General features: G+C 51.4%; 2 protein-coding genes across 2 annotated transcripts; both read left to right on the forward strand.

The window, feature by feature from the left end:
• On the forward strand, nucleotides 1-5,050 carry CTRC (chymotrypsin C; the record flags this gene model as incomplete). The annotated part of the gene is made up of 8 exons (XM_084244080.1): nucleotides 1-40; nucleotides 710-801; nucleotides 896-993; nucleotides 1,616-1,741; nucleotides 2,449-2,585; nucleotides 3,336-3,481; nucleotides 4,241-4,393; nucleotides 5,036-5,050. 8 exons carry the CDS (start codon nucleotides 1-3, stop codon nucleotides 5,048-5,050), a joined length of 807 nt encoding a protein of 268 aa, XP_084100206.1.
• A 9,117-nt stretch (nucleotides 5,051-14,167) lies between these two features.
• CELA2A (chymotrypsin like elastase 2A) lies at nucleotides 14,168-23,090 on the forward strand (the record flags this gene model as incomplete). The annotated part of the gene is made up of 8 exons (XM_084244081.1): nucleotides 14,168-14,207; nucleotides 14,458-14,546; nucleotides 16,393-16,490; nucleotides 17,097-17,225; nucleotides 19,025-19,161; nucleotides 21,349-21,494; nucleotides 22,437-22,589; nucleotides 22,986-23,090. 8 exons carry the CDS (start codon nucleotides 14,168-14,170, stop codon nucleotides 23,088-23,090), a joined length of 897 nt encoding a protein of 298 aa, XP_084100207.1.
• Nucleotides 23,091-24,666: the final 1,576 nt, after the last annotated feature.

The raw sequence follows: 24,666 nt of genomic DNA on the forward strand, positions 1-24,666 counted from the left end.
ATGCTGCGTTTCACCGTCCTCGCTGCCCTCCTGGCCTGTGGTGAGTGGGGGGTCAGGGATCAGCTGCAGCCACGGGACTGTGAGCTCGGGCTGGCCTGCTGGGGACACAGAGGGGTCAGAGCAGGGGCCCTCTCCTCTCCAGGACTCCAGGAAAGGAGATTTGGGGTCCAAAGTAGGCCCAGATATCACTGCCAAGCTACGCGTCAGATGAGCCACTGGCCCACTTAGCAGCCCTGCTTCTGAATCTTCAAAATAAAGCTGAGGCTCTAACCTCCCCAGGTGAGGCTTAAAGCCAGGGTCTGGGCCTGGGGACAAGGAAGATGCCTCATCCTGGGTTCGCTCTAGGGACATCGGGCCTGACTTTCCCAGTATCAGCCTCACTCCCGTGGGGACTTTTTCCTTCCCCTTTTTGGTGGCCTTCTCCCAGATTAGGAATTAAAGAATTTAACTTGAATGCCACTCACTCTCAGTGAGACCTGAACAAGCTCCTTCACCTGGATAAATGCCACAGCTCTTTTGGCATGAGAGACAGAGCCAAGGACTCCTTGCTTAGGAGTCCTTCCTGCTAACAACAACAACAACAGTAATAATAATGGCCGTTGTTAGGTGTTAAGCCCTTTATATGCAGGAACTATTTGGGTCCTCGCAACAACCTTCAGGGCCAGGGTCTATTAATATCCCCATTTTATATGCTTCCCTGTCTCCCCAGCCACCAGCTGCGGGGTTCCCAGCTACCTGCCCAACCTAGCTGCCCGGGTGGTGGGAGGAGACAATGCCCGTCCTCACAGCTGGCCCTGGCAGGTAAGTGTGCTGCAACAGGTTGGGAGGTGGGATAGAGAAGGTACCGGGGAGAGATCCCGGGGCCTGACATGTGGCCCTTTTCTCCCTCTTCCAGATCTCCCTCCAGTACCTCAGGGATGGCACATGGAGGCACACATGCGGTGGCACCCTGATTGCCAGCAACTTCGTCCTGACAGCTGCCCACTGCATCAGGTGACCGGGGATAAAACCCCAATGCCATAGGGCGGGAGCCTCAAAGCTGCTTCAATTTGGCACCTCCTACATGCTCCAGGCACTGAGCTAAATAAGCCCCTCACATCCAGAAACTCAGTTGTTCATTCAGGCATTCCACAAGTACTGAGTGTGCACCTACTGGGTGCCCGGGAGGGAGCTTGTGTTCTAACAGAAGACAGAACAGACCACTCAACACATAAATCTATAACATGCAGCAATGAAGAAAAACAAGACAGCAAGAGGAAAAAAGATGATTCTGTTGTAGATAAGCTAACTTGGAGAAGGAGGAGGCCAGGGTTGAAGCAGGGAGGCAGTTAGGTGGCGGTTAAAACATTGTAGGCCAGAGCACCGGGGCCTGCACTGGATAATTCTTGCAGCAGCCCAGGACTGAATTCCACCTTACCGATCAAGGAACTGAGGCCCAAAGCTCTCCACCTAGAAGTCAAATTGGACATGACTCTAAGGTAGCCAGGGTCCTTACCCCGGAGGGCCAATGGGGATGGACACACACACCCCCAGGTGATCCCCACGACAGCACAGGGTTGGGTCACCTCTCAGCCCCACTGTGCCACCCTGACTGGTCAGTCCCTTCCTCCATCAGCAACTCCATGACCTACCGCGTGGCCCTGGGGAAGAACAACCTGGTGGTGGACGATGAGGCAGGCTCTGTGTTCATGGACGTGGACACCATCCATGTCCACGAGAACTGGAACTCCTTCCTGGTGCGGTGAGTACCCAGCCCCGTGGCCTCGGAGACAGAGCTGCCAAGTCAGCCCCCCACCCCGTCCCTGAGCCCCCTCCTTACCCTGAACAGCCAACAGATGAGCCCTGGATGCAAAATGGCAAAATGCTAAGTGGACTCAGACGTCCCTCCCACCCCCACCGTTGGCCAACGGTCCCCAGAAGGGACATGGAATAAAGACTGAGTGGGCCCCGCAGGGTCTGGCCTGAAGCCTCACACAGGGGGTCCTTGACTTGTGCCCTCATTGCTTTGTGTCATCCTCACCACAGCCCCAACAGGGAACGAGAGTGAGAGGTCAAGGACCACGACCCAGGTCACACAGGCCATGGCGGAACTAGGACGCAAACCTGATCTGTCCAGGGTCACCAGCTGGCATCCTGTTACCTTGAAAGCAAACACTGCTAAGAGGTGTCCCGAGGTGTCCCTCTTATCGTTATAATTTCCCAGTCACTTTAGCTTCCTTTCTGGTTGATCCAGAAAGGCACAGCTCCCTGCTGTGATGTGCAGATACACGCGGAGAAGCCACATCCAGAGGGGGAGGCGGTGGAGTCAGAAGGTGGACCATCAGCCCCCTCTGACAAGGCTGTCGACAGGGGTAGAGTACCTATGAAGGACCCTGGCCCCCCAGGCCCTACCCCCAACTCCCAGCCTGGGCCATCCTGCCCACTCACCAGCTCTGTTCTGGATTCCAGCAACGACATCGCCCTCATCAAGCTGGCGGGTCACGTGGAGCTGAGTGACACCATCCAGGTGGCCTGCCTGCCCCAGGAGGGCACTCTGCTGCCCCAGGACTACGCCTGCTACGTCACCGGCTGGGGTCGCCTCTGGAGTGAGTACTGCTCTGGAGCATGGGGGGGTCTCCCCAGAGGAAGCAGAGCCCCCACACCCCCCACCCGCCTCTGCTTTTCCTCTCCTGCCTAAACAGCTTCACGCCTTTTTAAACTTTGTAATAATAACAGCTGGTATTTATTAAGCACATGCTAATGAGGGCTCTGTAAGGGGCCCTGTAAGGCTCAAATGGACTAGAATTTGTCAAGTGCTTGACACCTGCTTAGTCCCACAGAAGCGACCCTGAAAGAAACTCAGCAAACCAAGTGGGAGTGATGGATTAGATCTGATGGTTCATCATAGGCCCAAGCACCTTCCAGCTGAATTAAAAGGTTAAATGCCAATCGGTGAAGCTACAGGATTTAGCGGGAAACATAGCTCAACACTTGGAAAATCTTGGGGTGGGAGAGACCAATTCATGTGTGACACCAAAGGCCGAGAGAGACCTACAAGGAAAAAGAAGAGCATCGTCACCCCAAATCCAAATTAAAGAGAACTCAGCTCAGGGGCTACTCCTTGAGGGCTTTCCATGAATTCAGCCTGGAGCCTATTCTCCACCCTCAGAGGGGTCCCTGAGCCCTGGTTTGCAGCCACTGACTGGGAAGCTTGGCTCTGATTAAGGGCAGGTGGGTGATTCCCACAAAGTCTAGAAGCTCTCCCAGCCCGACATGGACTCTGTTCCGTGAAGGCCCAGGGCTGGGCAGGGACAGGGCCACGTGGGGTGACTCCCAGTACCACTGTCTCTCCCCAGCCAACGGCCCTATTGCTGACGAGCTGCAGCAGGGCCTGCAGCCTGTGGTGGACCATGCCACCTGCACCCAGGCCGACTGGTGGGGCTCCATGGTGAAGGAAACCATGGTGTGTGCCGGCGGTGACGGCGTCATCTCAGCTTGCAACGTGAGTCCCCAGGCCCTGCCCCGTCCCCACTCCAAGAGGCCAAGTAGAGGGGGCAGGGAGGCAGGCAAACGAGGGTGGGGAGCGGGGAGATCCGCATGAGTGTGCCCTTTCCCTGGAAGAAGACTGAGCCCTGGTTGGGCCTTTTTAGGAGACACTTGTCACAGCCACCTTCCCCCCAGCACTGCGGCAAGAATGAGAGTCAAGCTCAAGTATCTGGTTCAAGTCCTTGTCCCGCCACTTAGCAGCTGCGTGACGTTGGGCAGCCTGGTGACCCTCTCTGAACTTCAGTTTTCCCCTTATACGATGGGGATACAGCAAGTGCAGGGCTGCTGGGAGGCCTGAGTGAGTCCCACAAGCATAGAAGGGACTTTTCTGCAGTCTCCACCCGTGTGTCTCACCCAAACAGTGAGCTGGAGGACGGAGGGAGTCTGACCACAACCCAGAAGCATCTAGGACAATCGGGGCTACCCTGATTGTCACCTTCTGCCCTCTGCCACCTTCCTCACTGCTCCAGTATCCGACCCACCCCCCAGCTTCCCCTCCTCTTAGACCCAGTGCCCTCAACAACTAGGGAAACCGAGGCACAGAGAGGGTTATCATCACGCAAGACCACACAGTAAACCCCGCGGCTCCCAGAATGAGGCCACGGCACCCCCAAACCACGTCTTCCCAGTCATGGACAGGCTGAGGCCCCGGGGGCACCATGCGCACCTGGCTGCCCCGGGGGAAGCCAGTGTCTAACCTGCCCTTCTGGCACAGGGGGACTCTGGCGGCCCACTGAACTGCCAGGCTGCCAACGGCTCCTGGGAGGTGCGGGGCATCGTGAGCTTCGGCTCCGGGCTGGGCTGCAACACCCGCAAGAAGCCTACCGTCTTCACCCGCGTGTCTGCCTACATCGACTGGATCAACCAGGTGGGTGCCTGCCCGCTCCTCCATCTTACACCTGCCAGCCCCTCAGCCTCAACCCCCTTTACTCACCCCCTCACGCAAGCATGCATGCATTCATTCATTCACTCATTGGCTGGTTACTTCATGTACTTATTCACTCATTCATTCATTTACTCCTTCACTCATTCATTTGCTGGTTCGGTCACTGGCTCATTCACAGACTTACACATCCTCTCACTCACTCATTCAAGAAGCACTGAGTGTTTACTGTATTCAGGCCTTGAGTCCCATGCAGTGAAGTTCATTAACTCCACCCAGTCATCCACTGGCTTCAGCAAATATTTATGCCCTGATCCCAGGCACCATACAGTGCCCCCCAAAAGAAAATCATTGCCCCATGACAGCAGGGCCCAGTGGTTCACCATACATATCTTGGGGGTGGGGAAACAGAGTTCCTCTGAGCTGGGGGTTCACATACTGGGGAGGGTGTGTTATGAACCTCATTTGCATTGGTGGTTTGAAATGTGGAGGGGGCTCAGCACCACAGCAGAGCCTAGCTTCCTTGTCAGGGCCCCATGCTTCCTGCCGGGGCTCCAGGTCAAGCCCTGCACTGCTGCAGATAGGGGCACACCCCAGAGTCCCTCACCCTGTTTTCTTTTTCCCCAGAAAATGCTGCTGTGAGTCAACCTTCTGTGCTGCCAGCCCCGCAACAATAAACTTCCTCCCCCTCAAGCTGACTGGATTCTTGTTTGCACCTCCCTGTGGGTTTGAGCTCTCTGTGGGCAGGGAGGTGGGGGGGGGGGCTTGTCTACTCCAGGGATGCAAGAAGAGACTCCTTAGCCAGGGCAAAGGGACCCTGGAGGAGTCCCAGGGTTGGATGTCAGGATCACGTGGTGCCTGGGAGATAGGAGTTAAGGATTCATCAGACACTTGACCCCAACATGTCACAAGCTGTGGACTGCTGTGGCCCCAGTCAGGTCACCCTCTTTCTGATCCTGCCTCCACAGAGGTCTCTGCCCACTCCTCAGGGCCCCCAGCTGCAGTGGAAGGTGGAGTCTCCCCAAGGACAGCTCCCCAGCCTGGCGAGTCAGGCCGCAGGAGGGTGCCCTCAGTCCTAGGACAGCTCTGATGCAGCCCTCACCCAGAGCAGACACCAGGGCTGATGTCAGTCTGGGCTCCTAGGATGGGAAGTGTTTCGTGAGCCCTGACCTCACACCAGCCCAGTGCTAGGGATGGTTAGGGTACAGGAGGAGGAGGAGACCCCAGTCCAGATCTTAAGAGGTGCAGGCAGATCCGGGGAGAGGAACGAACCAGGCCAGGTCACAGGAATAGATGGCCAGCAATGCTTGAGCCACAGACACTCAGGAAAGGGAGTCTCCTGAGGCTGACTAGAGGGCAAAGAGCGCCAACAAAGAGAATGGCCCAGTGTCGAATGAGGGACAGTCCATGGGGGTACCCCCACCCCTGACCTTAGAGGTCCTGGTCTGGAGTGATCTGCCCCAGTCTCTGAACTCCTCTGGGAGAGCCCTCGACTACAGCTGCCTCTGGTTGGTCTATGAACTGACACTTTCCCCATCAGATGTGGGCTCCAGGAGGTGGGGACCATGGTGAGCCCCCACACATTTCTATGCCAAGCCTGTTCTCAGGAAGGACTTTATCTGCTCAACAAGCAATGGCAGCTACAAAAGCCAGGCCCCAGCTCTGCCCTGGGAACCCAGGGATGGTTCAGACAAAATCCCAGCTCTGCAGAATCCAGACCCCTAAATAGAGCTCCAAGTTCCCTGGAGGACAGGAATGCAGGACAGGAACACAGAAAAGGGATGCTTAAGCCAGTGTCCACTGGCAGGAGGAATCAAGATGGGCTCCTGGAGGTGCGGATGCCCACGCTGACTCTTTACATTAGAACGGAAGGTCCCCAAGCACAGAAGGTACTGCCTGACCCAGACGTCATGCCAGCCCCCTCAGAGCCTGTATCTAAACTGGACGTTGAGAGGCTAAATACTTCCTGTCCTTAGGCCCCTTGCAGCTCTAATAATGAAATAATAGTTCACACGTACTGAGCATCACTATGTGGCAGGCACTTTCGGCAGGTTTTACATGTATCCCCTCACTTAATCCCCAAAATAACCCTCTGAGTAGGTTGTTACAAACATCATCCCCAGTTTACAGATGAGGAAACTGAGGTCAGAGAGGGTTAGTGATTTGTCAAGTTAGGAAGAACCGGGATCCAGACTTCGGTCATCTGGCTCCAAAGTACATGCACTTGGGCCTCCCTGGGGGCACAGGCGGTTGAGCGCCACACTGTGAAGCTGTCTCCAGCCTCTGCAGTGTGGGTTTGATCCTGGCCAGCCAGCGAGAATCCCGCATGGCACAGCAGACCTCTCCTGTCTCACCCGCTACTCCTCTCAGCAGTGTATTTCGTCAGTCTGCCTGTTCTGTTCCCCGCTCTGTCTCTGGTGAATCCTCTCACCCTCCCACGGATCTGGCCTGTACCCCAGTTCTTGTATAAATAAATAAATAAATCTTAAAAAAAAAAAAAAAAGTTCATGCGCTTGGCCACCATGCTCCCTGCCCTGCACTGAAAATGAACATGGGCCCAGGTGCGGAGCTGAAGTGGCCACTGTGTGACCAGCTCCGACACCATCAAGTTACAGATCGGACGCCAGCAACGTCTCTGAAGGGCTTAGTATACGCAAACAATAAACTTGCATGTGTTTTAAACAGTGCACTCAGGTGATCAGTTACTTGCAGCTCAGCACACTCCTACCTGATACCCCAGGATACAGAAGGGGTCCTGGCTGTGGGAAGAACCTGAGCAAAGTCACAGCCACCACCGGGAAGAGGACACCAAGCATCTCGTGTCCCTAGACCCTAAGATGCCAGGTGGGGGTCAGAGGGCCACTGGTCCTGGTAGCAGGACCTGGAACTTTCTGTGAGAAAATGGGTGAGGCCCAGGCATGGTGGGATGACTGGTGACCTGGCAGGGAGGGGCGTGTGATGGCCTTACCGGGAAGAGATTATTGGCTGCCCCTGGTGAGACCCACACTCAAGAATGTAATAAGGACGTGAGACACGGAGCAGAGGAGAGAGCACTGGGAGCTTTTGTAAGCTACAGAGCAAGAGACAGAGCTCCGGGGAGAATCCTCTAGAAAGAGGTTCCCCAAGCAAAGGCTTTGCCTGGTTGTACAGACTTCAAGGCAAGTAGCAAACAAGGCAACTCACATCTGGGCGTCTTCCTCCTGGAGTACTGGAGTGTTTCTCTGCGCAGCTGCCATGCATACCCAGAGGCAGGACTTTAGTATTATCCTCTGTCCCAGACTACTCCTTTGGGCATTGCTGTCCTGCGCGAGCTCCTAGTGCTGCACTGCCCTGTCAGGGTTCAGCATCCTGCAGCCTCATCCTTCCAGCTGCAAGGGAATGCAACAATGAGCTGTTAAGATAGTGCAAGAATGCATGTCTTGCGAAAAAAAAAAAAAGTTATTGATAAAAACAATGAGTCAAAGAAATGTTTGACAGTCTTTCCAGACTCTGAGCCATTCCTGTCTCAGCGGGGCTGGAAAGTGGGTAAAACCCCTTAAAAATGGTAAGGAGTTGTTCAAACTTTATTCTCAGAGCAACAGGGAGCCATAGAGGGCTTCAGAGAGAGAGAGCAGTGATCAGATGTGCGCAGTAAAGCTTCCTCTAACAGCTGTAGGGAGTAGGCAGAGTGGAGGCAGGGAGGCCCAGTGGATTAGGCTACTTCAGTGGTTTAGGCCAAAGTGAATGTAGTCCCAGCCAAGGCAATGATGTGATGGAGAGAAGAGGTACAGCACATCAGAAACAATGAATTCAGTGATTATTTAAGAGGGTCTGTGTACTGAGTGGCAGATCCAGGTCCCAAATCTACATAAACTTGTAGGAATGGGATTAGATTATCAAAACTTTATTAGCTTATGAAACAGATGCTGCAGATCTGTTTATTCAACAGGGATGAAAATTCTTAGGTTTAGGGACAAGATCCCCTGCTGTGTTTGAGGGGATGCCTCTCTGTGGTAGACAGAATAATAGGCCCCCAAAAAAGCCCTCCTCCTAATCCTTAGAACCTGTGACTTATTTGGCAAACATGATTTTGCAGCTGAGACTAATGGGAGGCTCTGAGGGGGGGCAGAGGGTCCTGGATCATCCAGGGAGGCATAGTGTAATCACAAGGGTCCTTCTTAAAGGGTGGGAAAGTGGACAGCTAGGCTCCGATCTTCTCACCTCCACCGTCTGCCTGGGCAGGGCAAACCCCTATGTAGGGTGGGGAGACTCGGGGTCACAGGAGATGTAAGGACAGAAGCAGGGTGTAGAGGCAGGAGATTTGAAGATGTTACACTGCTGGCTTTGGAGATGGAAGAAGGCGCCGCATGCCAAGGAATGCTGGCCACTTCTAGAAAGTGGGAAAAGCAAGGGAAGGGATTGTCCTAGAACCTCCAGAAGAAACCAGCCCTGCATTAGCCTAGTGAGACTGATAAGGACCTCTGGCCTCCCCAGCTCTGTAAGATAACAAATGTGCATGTTTTAACCACAGCCTTTGTGGTAATTTGTTATACCAGCATCAGGAAACTAATACACCCTCCCGCCTCCCTGCTGACACAATTCAGAGAGCACAGTAGAGCTGCTGTGGGAAGGAAAGGGAAGGGTCAAGAGGACTCCCTGGGATCTGGGGATGGGAAAGTTGGGGAACAGCAAGGATTTGTGGGCTTTGACCAAGTGGTCACAAACCAGTGACTGGAAGCAAGGGAAAGCAGACAGCTAGGCTCTGATCCTCTCACCTCCACCGTCTGCCTGGGCAGGGCAACCCCTGACTTGGGGGGCTGAGGGCCCTTTGTGCTCAGGACCCACTAGAAACCACCGCATGTCTGCCGCAGGCTCCCTGGCTAACGTGTGCTGAGCACTAGGTAACCTGTGTGCCACGCACCATCGAGGGCTTCACATCAACGACTGCCTTTCATCTCACTACAGCCCTCATGACAGATGAGGAGACTGAGGCTCAGAGGAGCTCAGACACTTACCCATGATCGCGCGGGATTTAAGCCCATGTAGTCTGACGCAAGAGCCTGCGAGACTAACCACCACGTTTGCTGCCATTAAGCCCCAAATCTTAAGGACCCCCTCACACAGTGAAGTCTGGGGGCTCTGCCAGCGAGGATGTTCTGACAAGCCTGAGCGAAGCTGGCAACGAACCCCAGCGGACAGAAACCCGACAGAATTCCTGCTTACAGATGTTCACAAAGGGCTTTCACCCCAAATCAGCTGCTGCTGCAATAACAAAAAATGCTACAAAACCACCAACCACGCTACAGCGTCCACGCACACACACACATACACACACACACACGTACACACATACACACAGAGAGACATCAGTGACAAGCATTTATTGCTCACACATCAGGGTCAGTTGGCGGTCACTTAGGCAGCCCCACCGATTTGGACTAGAATCACTCACACATCTGGGAGGGTGGGGTTGGCTGACCTAGTCTGGGTCTGGCTGAAGCCACTCAGCTTCACATGTCTGTCACCTCTCCTGGGAGGACACTGCAAAGGGCCACGGTAAAGGTGTGGATGCAGAGAGGCGTTAAGAATCAGGGCCATAGAAGCAATTGCCAAACCCACATAATCCCAGACAGGAGCAACAGCATAGATTGTGCAGAATAAACTATGGCCAGCAGAAGGGAAGGCTGAGAGCTCTGACCTCTGCCACCAACAGGCAGTGGCTGAGTCACTTCTCAATTTTATTTCATCATCTGTAAAACGGGCACCTGCCTTCCCTCCCTCCCTGTTGGGAACCAGTGAAATAACAGATTTGTGAATAGGAGGAGCCATTACCTCGACTGACCTCACACGCTGGACTCCTAATAGCAAACCTCTTCCCTCTCCGTTTTGTTCCTTAGGAGAGTAGCCTGAGTCCCAGCAGTTCCCCGATGCTCTTGTCAATTAGCACCCATGTCTGCAATCCTTCACAGGGTAGTGGACCAGGGACACTTGTGAAGGCAGAGAATAAACACAAGCATCTTCCCAAAGCATTAATTTTCTGTGCAGATTGGATGGAAAGAAAAAAAATTATATTAAACCCGGCTAGGTTATGATGTAAGCTGCAAAATTCAAATGAAGCTTTCCAGCTGAAGAAAAGAGACTCCAGATATGTTTTGCTGTTGGGTGACTGCTGCGGCTAGACCCCGGATCATTTGCAAACTAGAGCCGGCAAACCCCTTCTGTTTTGTAAATAAAGTTTTATTGGAACACGGCAATGCCATATGGCTGCTCTCACACTGCAACAGCAGAGTTTAGTTTTAGGGTTTAGCAACAACAGAGACCGTATGGCCCACCGCCTAAAATATTTGCTGTCTGGTCCCTGGTAGAAAAAACTTGCCAATCTCTGATCTACCAGGATTCCTTGATGGAAAAGTCTGAGGAATTCTGTGCTCTTCTGATACCTGAAATCCACAGAGCTAAGGATTTAGAAGTGAACATTTTACAGCACATTTACTATGCCCAGTGTTTTAAGGGAAATAACCTGTTTGATTCTAACAAACAGACGGAATTTCTATTGTTTCTATTTGATAGGTGAAGAAAACAAGGGAAAGAGAGCTGAAAGCAGCTGTAGCCCAATCCCTCTCAGCGTTTAAGGAGCAGATTTACCTGGGCGGCTTGTTCCACGGCAGAGCTGAGTCAACAGGTCTGGATGGGATGCTCTTGGTCCAGACAACTGATGATGGAAAAAATAACACCACCATTACTTTACCAGCAAAACGGGTTGATTTGGGAATAGCTGGGGAATTGTCATTGCAGTTCAGAACAAGGTACAGCAAAAACCAGAGAGACTCTCAGCAACATGAGGGAGGATGGGAGGTTGTTTTAAATGAAAGTCCACTGGTGGCAAATGAGAGCTTAGGGTGGTGGCAGGCTTGCTAGGAAAGAAGAAATCTTTCTCCTGTAGGGTCACTTTCTCTTCCTGTTGGTGAGGTAACAAGATTCTTCCTTTTAGTGTTTGTAATTGAGGATCCTTCCTGCTGGGGTCTGTAATTAACATCTAGAGGTAATGTGTGAGGGTGCTCCCCCCAAGCCCAAGATTCTATTTTTTTTTAATTTTTTAAAAAGATTTATTTATTTATGCATACAAGAGCTGGGGTACAGGCCAGAGATGTGGGGGGTGAGAGGACTCACCAGAGACAGAGTGGCGAGCAGAACAGGCAGATCTACTGAAATACACTGCTGAGGGGAGCAGCGGGCGAGACAGGAGAGGTCTGCTGCACCATGTGTGTAGCTCCCTGGCCCGCCAGGGATCGAATTCACACTGCAGATTGCCTCATAGTGCTGTGCTTAAACACTTTCGCCACCAGGGAGGCCCCCCAGGGTCTATTTTAAATGAGATTTCCTTTATTCCTGGAGCACCTCTCTCTGAGCAGCAAAGAGCCAAGCCAGGGACCCTGCGCAGAAGCCCTGGCATCAAACTGAGCTCCTGATGGCTGGGGTCTCTGTTTCCTCCCAGGAATCATTTCTGAATGTGTCATCAACCCATGAGAAGGGTGCATCTGCCTCTCCCTGACCCCACGGACACCAAGGACCCAGCCCAGCTCAGAAGTTCACACATTGCCTCGTCCTCCCACAATGTATAAATGGGGAACTGAGCCCCAGAGGGGGAAGTGGGCTGCAGCCGCTCTTTGCCCTCTTCCTGCCCAGCCCTGTTCCCTCTCCAAACGCCCAGGTTTTTGTTTCAATGGCAGCCTCCTCTACTGCTGTGGGGCCTTATGCTCCCATCTGCAGAGGGCCTTGTGCTCAGGGCTGACCAATCCATACATTGCACTCCCTCCCCCACCACCACAATTGGTTTAAGGATGGGCATGTAATCTGGGGCAGATCCAATCAGATTGTTGCAGGACTTGTGGGGCCCCTACCAGACCATCTCTCTCTCTCTCTGTTCCAGCTGGGTTTGAGGGGATGTGAGGCTGCAACAGCGAAATGGAGGGGGGACAGGGGAAAAGGGGTGATCTTGCTCCCCAGGGTCTATGTGACAATGAGTAGAGACATTTCTCGTTGCTGTGACCTGGGGAGAAAGGAAAGGTCTCCGGGCATCCAGTGTGGTCCAGGGAGGCTTCCAAACATCCCACAATGCACAGGGCAGCCCTCTAACAAAGAATCATCCCCCAAAGTGCCCATAGTACCCCAAGTGGGGAGCCCTGGCCCAGAGATCCTGGAGCCATCTTATTCCCATGGAAGGGGGAACCTGGACTTGCTGCAGACTACTACATGGAGCTTGAGAGTGGACCCTCACAGTGGGAAGCAGAAGCAAGAGGTAGATGAAAGCTGAGTCCTGGCGACATTCATCAGGCCCCTGGATCCAACTGTGCCTGAAGCTGACACTGTTCCTGGACTTTTACATTTTGTGGTCAAATCAATGACCCTTTGATTCAAATCTGTTTGATGAGTTTTCTGTCCCTTTCAAATCATCACAGCGGTGTGGTGAAACAGACCAGGAATATGTTCCTGTCCCTTTTATAGATGGGCAACCCCGGGCCAGAGAGCCTGTGTGACTTGCCCAAGGTCACACCACAAGCCCATAGCATGCACCAAAGTGGTATTTGTTCCATGACCTCGTCCAGGGCAAACCTTATTTTTATATTAAAACAAACAGCTTTGTGGAGCTGAATGCCAAATTCACTTAACTTTTAAGATAAAGTAGGAGTCTTCAGAAATAGTTTGTTCTTGAAGTGACTGCCCTAGATGATAAACAAGTGTTCAAACTGTTATTGGAGTGAGGGGTGGCAGTGGGGCTGGAACACAGGTGTTCTGGCATTCAGTCCAAAAGGGTTCTGCACCCCAATCTCCCTTAGCTTCTCGTGAGCCTTGGGCACTTACAAAATTTTCACACCCATTTTCTCACCTGTATAATAATCCTGCCTTCCAAAACTGGATCGTTATGTAGGTAACACAGGCCCAGAAAATAAGTGATTTGTCCAAGCTGTAACACTCAAAACCATATTTCCTCTTTAGAACATTCAGATTAGGGGGCCTCCCTGGTGGCGCAAGAGGTTAAGCACAGCACTGTGAAGCTATCCGCAGCCTCTGCAGCACAAGTTCAATCCCCAGCCGGCCGGGGAGCTACCCACGTGGCGCAGCAGACCTCTCCTGTCTTGCCCGCTTCTCCCCTCAGCAATGTGTTTAGGTCAGTCTGCCTGTTCTGCTTCCCGCTCTGTCTCTGGTGAATCCTGTCACCCCCTGCCTCTCTGGCCTGTACCCCAGTTCTTGTATGCATAAATAAATAAATCTTTAAAAAAAAAAAAAGAAAACCCCAATGAAAAACAACCAACATATAACCTAATCTTGTAAAAGCAGGTAGAATCCATATTTCAATATTTACTTTTGGCATCTTTTTCTTTCTTTTTTTATATTATTATTCTTTTTGGGTTTTTTTTATTCTCTTATATCATTGTTCATTTTTGTACAATTTTGATTTCTCCCCTCAGGTATAATCCCCCCAATTCTCCCACCCCCACAGTACCCGTGAACCATCACCATAGTGCCTTGTGCTCCTCCTCCCATTTTGACCCCTCTCCTGCCCCCTCCCCTGCTGTATGTTGACATCTTTTTCAAAGTATTTCCAGTGACCAGTGTGAGAAAATAGAAAAAAAAATATTTGAACACATCCCTTTTTTCCACTGAGCTTTGAGAAAATCTCCATCTTGTGAACTGCTCGTCTATCTCAGGCTGATAAGCCCGCTCATAAAAACAAGGCTTTGACCGAGGTCACACTTATAGGACTTGTACGGAGACACCATGATCAGGGCCATCCTGCTGTCCGCGTTGGTGGCTGGAGGTAAGCCCTGTCATCCAGAGGCAATTGCCTAGTCCCTGGAGGGGCAGGCATGGGACCTTCCTGCCCTCCTTGAACTCAGTCTGGTGGTTTTGAGAAAGCTGGAATGAAATCCAAAGAGGTAGAGCTCTGTGACCTCTTGGAATGCTTCCAGAACAAGGATGCCCCATTTGGGGTTTGGAAATGCAACAAGTGTAGGTCACATCGTCGGGATCACTGCTTCCTAGACTCACAACTCTTTCTGTATTCGCAGCTCTCAGCTGTGGGCTCCCCACGTACGTGCCCAACCTCTCCAGGGTGGTTGGAGGTGAAAATGTGAGGCCCAACAGCTGGCCCTGGCAGGTGAGTCACCAACATCCCACTTCTTACCCCTCTGTCCACATCATCCACTTTGCCCTCCACCCTGGAGACTATTGCCAAGAATGAGGATAGAAAAATTCACCAGTAAGATATATTTCAGTGGGCTTGGTCAACGCTGGGGGTGATAGAAGAGCTATACCACCCCACTCTCTACCCATACACATAAGTTCAGACAGAGCCTTATTCCAATAACCAATCGGATGCTTACTTACAAACCTACTGCTCTTCTATGAACCATTCATCACCACCTATGCAACTATTCCTTGCTTTAAGGAACCAATCAGTGCTGTGGACGCAAATTATTTCTAAACTATAGGCAAATCAATGTTGCCAATGAAAGGGAATGTTTCCTTACCTTGAAATAACCAGAATGATATTGTGGACAGATTACTAGGAAGTGCTAGTTGGTAGGATCCCCAAAAGGAATACATGAGGCTTCCATTGACATAAATACAGTAAAATCTCTCATAACTGACTTGACTGAAACTAAAAATTGACAAGCTGGTTACAGAGAAATTTTTAGAAATCACACATGCCCTTTAAATATTGTTTGTTCACTTAAAACTTGTCACTATACATTCATTCACCGATCTTTTATGCTCTGAACTGTCTTTCTTGCATAACCACACTAAGTATCATTTACAATTGCTTTTTCTTTAAATCAGAGAATAACTTTGGGACACTCATGAAGAATCTGGGTTTTTATGATTTTTCCCCCAACTTTTCAACTTTCTCATAAAACATCTAATTTCATAATAATTTTTTTAAGTCACAGTTACCCAATTCCTTCCAAGCATTTCACTTTAGACTTCATATACACCACAACTCTCTTTTGGTTTCACGTTTAGTTAATTTATTTATTTGCAATATGAGAACAACTGTCATAAATAGACTTGGGGACAAAAGTCTGAGTTGAGGGTGAGTTTACACTTAGGCAGTGGCTGTGAGTGTTCATGGCACCCCCGTGTAGCTGTCAGAATTTCACAGCAGCCTTTATCTTCCCCGCATTGAGAGCTTCATTCGTAGAATGGTGACTGATAGTTCACAATTCATCAATTCATATACTTGATTCTATGCATTTTTGCCCGTTCTTTTGCTTTTCTTACATGCCCATAACATTTTTTTTTCTCCAGGAAGTGGGGAGAGGGGCCGGATACCCCCCATAGCAGATGTTACTCTTTTTTAAAAAAATTTTTAAGATTTATTTATGCATACAAAAACTGGTGTCTAGGCTAGAGGTGCAGGGTTGAAAGGATTCACCAGAGACAGAATAGGGAGCTGAACAGGTGGATCCACTGAAATACACTGCTGAGGGGAGCAGCGGGCAAGATAGGAGAGGTCTGCTGTGCCCTGTGGGTCAGCTCCCTGGCTGGAGATCCAACTCATCCCTGCTGAGACTTCAACCCTGCGCCACCAGGGACGCCCGCAGATGTCACTCTTGCATTGAGAATTAATCAATGCTACCTACAAAAATATCCCTCAGGGGACAATCAAGAGTTTCCCTTTAGATGTATCAGGTGGGAGGGGTATGTCCTAATAGCCCCTAAGGAGGGAAAATTCCAACATATCATGTTGCAGAAAGATGTTCAAAATGAAGTTTATTTTTGAATACTGCATTATTTAAAAGTTTGCTCTCTTGTTCATCATGGATTTTTATGTTAATTTTTCTTTTTTTAATATCGCACTAAAATGTTGTTGATCTTCATGACTGAGCTTTTGGCGCCCGAGGCAAGGGCTTCACACCCCTTACCTAGGCCTGTTCTTGGGGAAGCTGAAAGGCAAAGAGGTCCTACAGTCAGAGGACCCACCACCCTCACCCTTCTCCCAGGTCTCCCTGCAGTACAACAACAATGGCCAGTGGCGTCACACTTGCGGAGGGTCCCTGGTGGCCACCAACTGGGTCATGACCGCTGCCCACTGCATCAGGTAATGCTGCGCCCGGTCACCCTGCACTCTCCCCGCACCAGCCGGTGCTCACCTCCGAGAGTTGGAGCCCAAATTGCCCAAACGACCCCTTATAAAGGAGCCTTTCAAATAACCTCTAGCCTGGCTGAGAACAAGCTGCTATAATATTATTATAATATTATCATCATCTTATTATAACTTTTGTTTTCTGTTCTAGTCTCTATTTAATGTAGTAGAGCCATAATTACTACACAGTAAATTCTCACTTAACATCAAGAGACTATTAGAAAATATGGCTTTAAGCAAAACCAGGTCCTAGATAATGGTTCATTCAATATGGACTGGGATTTTTTATTTTTTAATCATTATGGCCAAGTGGCATTGAACAAAATGACATTCTCTGAGGACCTGCTGTCTGTTACAGGCGTATATTATTATAATCAACCCATTGTCCCTGGGGGAGAAAAAGACCCAAGTCCCAACTTCAGTCACTTGCTTGGGCCCATCCCAGCATTGTCCAAAGCCAGGCCTCTGTATTCGGGGTACTGGGGTTTTCTTGCTCATGGGAGGCCAGAGAGGAGAGGGCAGCCCGGAGCTGACCTCTGCTCTTGGCCCCCTCTCTCGCAGCTCCTCCCGGACCTACCGCGTGGTGCTGGGCCGCCACAGCCTCTCCTCCAACGAGGTCGGCTCCCAGGCCATCAGTGTCTCCAAACTCGTGGTGCATGAGAAGTGGAACCCCAGCCTGCTCTCCCAAGGGTAACTTCTGTCTGGGTGCACCGGGCGGGGGGGGGGGGGCGGTTTGCAGGGGCGCAGTTGCGGGGGTATCAGTAGAAGGCCAGGGGTGCAATCCCACCTCCTCCTCTGCTCCTTCAGTGGATGTGGGGGGAGCTCTGACACCTTAGAAGTGGAACCAGCCCCAAAGATGCCTGGGGAGGTGGAAGGGCAAGCTGGGGGAGGGGAGGACAAGGGCTGTCAAAGTTATTTGGGTCTCCCATCCACTGGGCACTCACTGGCCATGTGTTTATTCTGTGCCAAGCCCTGAGGATCTAGGCATGTCTTCCCAAACCTCTGTGATTTGTTGCTCTTAGGGGATGCCACCACCTCCCACCTTTCCTCTGAAATGAGCACCTGGGCTCTGTGCTGTACCACCCATGCCCACCTCTAGGCCTTTACTGACTCCCCTATGTACCAGATGCCTCACTGGGCTCTGGCCCTGCGGTGCCAGCTCTCAGGAGTTCAGGAACCTAAACGTGGCAGCCAGGACTTGTGGGGTAGTGGTGAGGGGCTGAGCCTTTGGAGCATGATTGCCTGCATATGAGTAACGACTGTGTCACCCTGCACACGTCTCTGAGCCTTGCAGTGCCTCAGTTGCCCCCTCAGTAAAGTGAGGACAATAACAGCCCCTACTCTAAGGCTGTTGTGAGGATTAAATGAGATAATATATGTCAAGCACTTAAGAAAGTGCCTGACACACCACAGAAGCCACGGGGGTGAGCTTGCTGCAGGAATGACACAGCAACAGTGTGATGAAGAAAGCGCTGGGATGTGCTGGAACTTTCGAGGTGGTGGGGAGTGGTTCCAGGAAGCATCCAGCCAGGTGGGGGTAGCAGGGGAGGGAGAGGAAGGAGACAGGAAGGTCTGGCAGAATCAACTCCCACTGCTGCCCACCAGTTCCCACCCCCATGGGGTGGGCCCGGGGAAGGCAATACCTCCTGATGCCAGAGAAGATTTGAGCACAGAACCTGCACCAGGGAGCATGAAGAGTGAGCATGTGTGATGGTGGAATAGACCCCTGGGTTGGCAGAGAGCTCACTGGCAAGGAATCCGGGAGGGTGGGCCATCCCCAACCTACCAGCCTGGCTGAGTTGGCCTGGCAGACACTGGGTCATGGGGAGTGACTGTGTTTGTGGGAGCAACATGAGTTTAGTTCAGTTTGGGGGGTTACCCTGAACCTAATAGGGCTGGGACTCTGTGTCTCACTCACTACTGCTTCCCTAGTTCTAGCACATAGCAGGTGTGCAGCAAATATTTGTGGAATGAAGGTATAAGCGAACCTCTAGCTCTGAATACTGTTTAGTGACGGTTGGTCACCACCAGCCATCGCGGATTGTGCTCCTTGCTGACGCTGAAGAGAACCTCAGAACCCAGCCCGCCAGGCAGCTCCATCTGACTCGTCTGTCCTAGTGGCCTTTGCAAGACCTCAGTTTCCGCATCTGTAAAATGGAAATAAGAGTTGGCAAAGGTTTAAAAGATGGCAGAGGAGAGGCAAAATTGCCTGACAATTTGTAAAATTTGAAATTTGAAAACCCACTTTCTCCCTGTTCTAAACATTTTCCCTGAAAGATCTTGGAGGAATTTAGGACTCCGAGCACCATCCTGGGCAAAATGCAATCTTGGGGTTTAACCAGAGCTGCCCTCCTAATCCCTTGTAGCCCCAACAGAAGGGAGAGTCACAGGCTGGCCACACAGGTGTTCAGGGATTCCAGCCAGGGCTGAAATCGGACATAAAGTTGGGGCAGGAAGTCTTTATGCTGCGTCTCTCTTCACCAACCTAGCAACGACATCGCCATGCTCAAGCTGGCCAGCCCTGTCGCCCTTTCTGACAAGATCCAGCTGGCCTGCCTCCCAGCCGCCGGCTCCATTCTGCCCAACAACTTCGCCTGCTACGTCACTGGCTGGGGAAGACTGCAGAGTAAGTGGGTGCTGGGGCCCCAAGGCTTGGGGGCTTGGGAGGAGAGGGAGATGATGTCACCCCTCTCCAGGCAGGGGGTCTCTCCACACTCATCATCCCAGGGTTTTGGGAGAAATGGCAGCTGCCTCGAGGAAGGAGGATTGTGTACTGATAAGAGATCAGACTGCCTTGGTTCAAATCCCGGCACCTCACTTATTAGCTGTGTGACCTTGGGCACACTACTCAGCCTCAGTTTCCTCATCTGTAAAATGGGGACGCTATAAAGCACCTGCATCACAGGGTTGTTGAGAGAGGTTTGAGGGAGATAGTCTATGGGAAGCACTTGGGCCAGTGCCTGGCACATAGTGGGTGCTGTGTGTTAGTTGTTTACAGTCGCTATGGTGAAGGAGAGCTATGGAAGCTGTATGACATCTGGCTAAGAAGGGCCTCTGCATGACCCAAGGTGAAAGTGCAGAACAGGATTCACTTCTTGACCTCAGGCTTCTGGGTCCTCATCAGACTCTCCCCGCATCAAAGTGTACCTGCCCCATGTGCCACCTGATCTTGCTGCTTAGCACCTGGCTGCCTGTGAGTCTTCTTTTGACATAGCCCCAGAGGTTAGAGATCTAATGACAGCAGGCCAATGAGAAAGAAAGTAAAATCACCAGAGGTTTGGAAGATTCTAGCAAGGCTCATGCCGATGAGTGGTTTTTTTGTAATGATGTAAACCGATAAATATAAGTGACACGTTTCTCCAGGGGCACATTAACACATACCCCCTCAAATAACTGAACAGCGCCCTCTTGACGGGCTTCTCTGCAAAAACAAAGACAAGTGGACACTCCGCAAAGTGAGCCACAGGAGGTCTCGTGCTTATCAAGATACAAGCACAGCCAGGGGTCCATTTATCCCGAAGATCCCAGGCAGGGAGCCAGGGAACGGGGTCCATGCTTGGTTCTTAGCCCCAGCTCTGCTGGTCATTAACCTTGGGTACACCACTTTGGAGCCTCAGTTCCACATCTATAAAATGGAAATACAGTTGGCAAAGGTTTTATAAGATGGCAAAAGAGATGCAAAAATTCTTTATATAATGTGAAATATTGTACAAGTACTAACTCCTTATTAACAAGCATGGTCTTGGCTTGCTACTCAACCACGCTGGGCTTCCGTGCCCCTTCTGTCAAATAGGACTGAATATTTACTGTGAGGATTAGCACATTTTGAAATGTCTAATAAAGCACAAATGAAGAATTACAATATTGCTCATCCTCGCCCTCAGTGCAGTGGTGATAGAAATGGGGGTGATGGTGCAGTGTCCTTGGGGGGATGTTAGGAAAACTCTACCTTCCTATCACAACCTGGGGCCCCAATGGCCAGCAGGTTCATGGTCTTATTTTTTAAAAAAGATTTATTTATTTATGCATGCAAGAGCTGGGGTACAGGCCAGAGATGCAGGGGGTGAGATGATTTACCAGAGACAGAGTGGGGAGCAGAACAGGCAGAGCTACTGAAATACACTGCTGAGGGGGCGCAGCGGGTGAGACAAGAGGGGTCTGCCTCGTCATGTGGGTTGCTCCCTGGCCGTCCGGGGATTGAACTCGTGCTGCAGAGGCTGTGGATAGCTTCACAGTGCAGTGCTTAACCCCTTGCGCCACCAGAGAGGCCTTCATGGTCATATTTAAGGTAAGTGATAGAAACCTATGGAGCTAGCTCGGTAAAAAAAAAAAAAAGATTTGTTTCAAGGACTTAAGAGCCAACCAAGGGCAGAGACAAACCAGGGCTCAGGAACTGGATAGAATCAGGGTCTGGAAAACTACAAGAAATTCAGGAAACCCTCTCTCAGGACTTCTTTACTTCTTAGAAGAAAGATAGGGTGGGGTGGGCAGTCACTGCCAATAATTCCCCAGTTACACCCTCTCTGGCTGGGGTTTCATAGTCCAATCCCAAATTCCCAGGGAAAGCAGTTCATTGGTTTTAGCTTGAGTCAGGTGTCCACCCCTGGACCAATGACCGGTGACCAGAACACTCACGAATCCACTGTGAGGACGCAGTACAGACAAACATGGCTGCTCCCTTTGTAACCCTATGGGTGGGGTCAAGTAAGAGTGATCACAAAGTAAGAGTGCAAGACACAGTACGTGTCCACAACTTCCTGTGTTCTCGGGAGTCCCTTTGTCCCTGTGACACCTTTTCTCTGGTTTCATGCAGCCAACGGGGCTTCTCCTGACATCCTGCAGCAGGGCAAACTGCTGGTCGTGGACTACGCCACCTGCTCCAGCCCTGGCTGGTGGGGCAGCACCGTGAAGACCAACATGGTCTGTGCTGGGGGTGACGGCGTGATCTCCAGCTGCAACGTGAGTACAGGCAGGCAGGTGCCCCCGGGCCTGGGGCAGGGAAAGGCTCTTGGGGTCCTAGGTCCATCCTCAGCATCTTGGCAACAGCACTGGGAAATTCTCCAGGCATTTGAGTCCCCACTGTGAGATTCTCATTGTAGTGTCCACTCTCTTCACTGTGGGAAGTCCTTTCTTGGGTCTCACTGAGGTCTGCCATTACCTTCATCTCTCTTTCCTCTTACTCGTTATCATCATCCTTAATCTTTCCTCTATGTAGGATGGAAGCCAGTGGGACATTGCCATCTCTAGGTTAGGGCCTTTCTAAGGTGACTTCAAGTTTGCCTGTTGAATTAATCCCATTAATGGCTCAAGGCACCCCTCATGCCAGCAGCCACAGAGCCTCCCTGGAGCCAATCCCTTAACCCAAAGGACTTGCTGTGTGGTCGACCTTGCAGCAGTGAGGACAGAGCAGAAAGGAACTTCACCTGTTCTTCAGACCACATTGTGCCCCCGTGCCTCTGCCCACACAGACTGGCCCTGAGGAAACTTGCACATCATGGGAGGAAATGCCCAGGGGTGGCTGACAATCTAACTCTGGGTCTCTGTGATTTCACCTACTGCCTGTCCAACACCGTGCAAATCCCCACCTCTGAGGGCTTCAGCTTTTCCTCTTGTGTGAAATAGGGATACTAACAGCACTTACCTCATCGGTTGTTGTGAGGATAAAATGAAATAAGGCAAATGAGGTGCTCGGCTGTTCCCAGCACAGTTAAGTGTTAGCTCTTGGTAGTATGGCGCCATCTTGAGCTGGGGCCTCAAGAGCTGGTCTCAGAGAACATGGCGGCCTGTGGTAAAATGTCCATGCAAACCTGTGAGTCTCGGGAGCCCAGTGGACAGCCCCTGCCCCTCCCATCACCTCACCCAGCCTAAGGTCCCTCCTGACGGAACCCTGGCCTTCCTCAGGGGGACTCCGGAGGACCTCTGAACTGCCAGTCAGCTAGCGGCAAGTGGGAAGTGCACGGCGTGGTCAGCTTCGGGTCCTCCCTGGGCTGCAACTACTACCACAAGCCCTCCGTCTTCACCCGCGTGTCCGACTACATCAGCTGGATCAACTCGGTAAGAACCAGACCAGCTCTGAGCCCCAGAGGCCGAGCTCGGGCCCCCTGAGGGCAATGCCCACAGAGGGTCTGAGACCCCACTCCTGAGGGCTGGGCGGGAGCGCCCGAGAGGAAGTTGCACACCTGTGTGAGTAAAAGTGAGTGCAAAGGCACACAGAGCACAGGCTAAGGAGTTCGAAACAAAGGCTGTGCCTCAGGCGTTAAGAGTGGGTTCCTAGGATTCAAGGGGTGTTTTTGCTCATCTGTGTGTGGGCCCCAATTCCACCATCCAATGCTATAGTCTTATTTATCTGAAAATCCCAAAACCTAATTGTTTGAAACCCCCTCCCACAGCTTTACTTATTAGCAATCAGTCCTCCTAAAGGGTCCCCCTGACTCGGTTTGCCCGGGACAGGTGATTCCCCAGGACACAGAACTTTCCGTCTTAGATGGGACAGTGCAGGCAGGTGGAGTTGACTTGGCCCCACTCCTGTTGTCCCCAGAGAGTTTTCTACTGTGAGCTCAAGCCAGTACCTCATAAGCATCCACAACAGCTCAATTCTTTTTTTTTTTTTTAGCCAATGAACACATTTGTTTATAATAATAACCATTAAAATTATTTATTTAAAACAAAAAGTTGGCACCCATCTTGGAGCAGCCATGGATACAATCAGCAGCAGGTGGTGGAGTCATCACAAGGCAGGCAGAAAGAGGGGTGTCTGGGGGGCCCAAGTGGGGGTGGGGGAAGGAGGCATTGGGCCTGGTGGATGATCAAAGGGAAGAGGGAGACACTCTCCATCGACTGGGGGTCACTTTTTTACCCCCCTCTACCTCACCACCACCTTAGTTTGCTCTTCTAAAAAATGGTATTTGAACTAGACCAGGCCTCCCCCACGTTTTTAGGAGACAGAGCAGGTGGGAGTTGCAGTGTTGGTGGCAGAGCCCCAAAAGAAGGGAAAGCTGGCTTCTGATTTCATTATTTTAGGTTTAATTTGCAGAGAACTGTTCCGTTGAATCAAATCGACACTCCGTTATAAAACCAGATACAAAAGCTCAGCCACAAGCATGTGGTCACAGGAGGAAAACTACACTGTCAAATGGGCATGTCAAAATAAGCAGGTGGCTGCCTTCAAGTGTTCCCATTAATATTTGCTGGCTCCTTGTTCATTTGTCTGTCTGCTGGCATTTCTTTGCCAACGAGTGGCCATAGGCACCAGAGATTCCAGAAAAGTCTATTGGAGGGAAGCGAAAAATCAGGAAAAGAGTGACCGTTCACTAAAAGGCTTTCGATTTGGTTTTGGTTTTGTTTTGGTAAATCAGAGAAAAGCTGAGAGTCCATTTGACAGAGGAAAATCTGAGTCCAACTTTGAGGTGCCAACAGCACTTCAAAGGGACCTCGTTTAAGTTAAGACTGGATGGAAGGACACTTCAAGGTCTTTTCCCAGAAAATCCGAGGGTCCCTGTCCAGCCTCTGTTGCTGTATGAATCGCGGGGCAGCTGGTCCTGGCAGCACCTAGGGGCCCAAAGCAGAGCCCAGGGCAGTTGTCCTGATGTTCTGTGCCAGCCTCAGCTGCTCCCAGGCACAGTCACAAGGCCACAGAGCAGGGCGCAGCCGACAGGCAGGCCAGATGTCAGGAGGATTGAGCTGGGAAATAAACATGGCGAGGCAGCTGGGCTGAGGCCCTGTGTTCCCCGGGACTGCAGCCAGTGCAGTCACATATGCCCCGTCACGGGCCCCAGGAGTGGCCAAGCCAAGCCACCAGCTGTCCCCCAGGGGAGGCTGTCCCGGCAGCTGCAGAGGGGCTGGTGAAACCTTGCAGTGGTCACAGCCCAGGGCACGCTGTGTGCAGCCTGGAGCCACACACAGGCACTTGGGAGCACCTGCCGGGACAAAGCTAGACAGGTGATGAGCCAAGGTCAGGACGCTCTGAATAAAAGGCACGAGTAGCAAGTGACAGGAGGAGACAGGTGGCCAAGGACACTCATCCCATCAACAAATGTTCTTTGAAAGACAGCAACACATGACTCGCCAACATTCGCCAGCTTTTATTTTAAAAAGTCGTGCATACTTTGTGAAAATATTAAAAGAACAGAGG

The sequence above is a fragment of the Talpa europaea genome, assembly GCF_964194135.1.
Source record: "Talpa europaea genome assembly, chromosome: 9".
Lineage (NCBI taxonomy): Eukaryota > Metazoa > Chordata > Mammalia > Eulipotyphla > Talpidae > Talpa > Talpa europaea.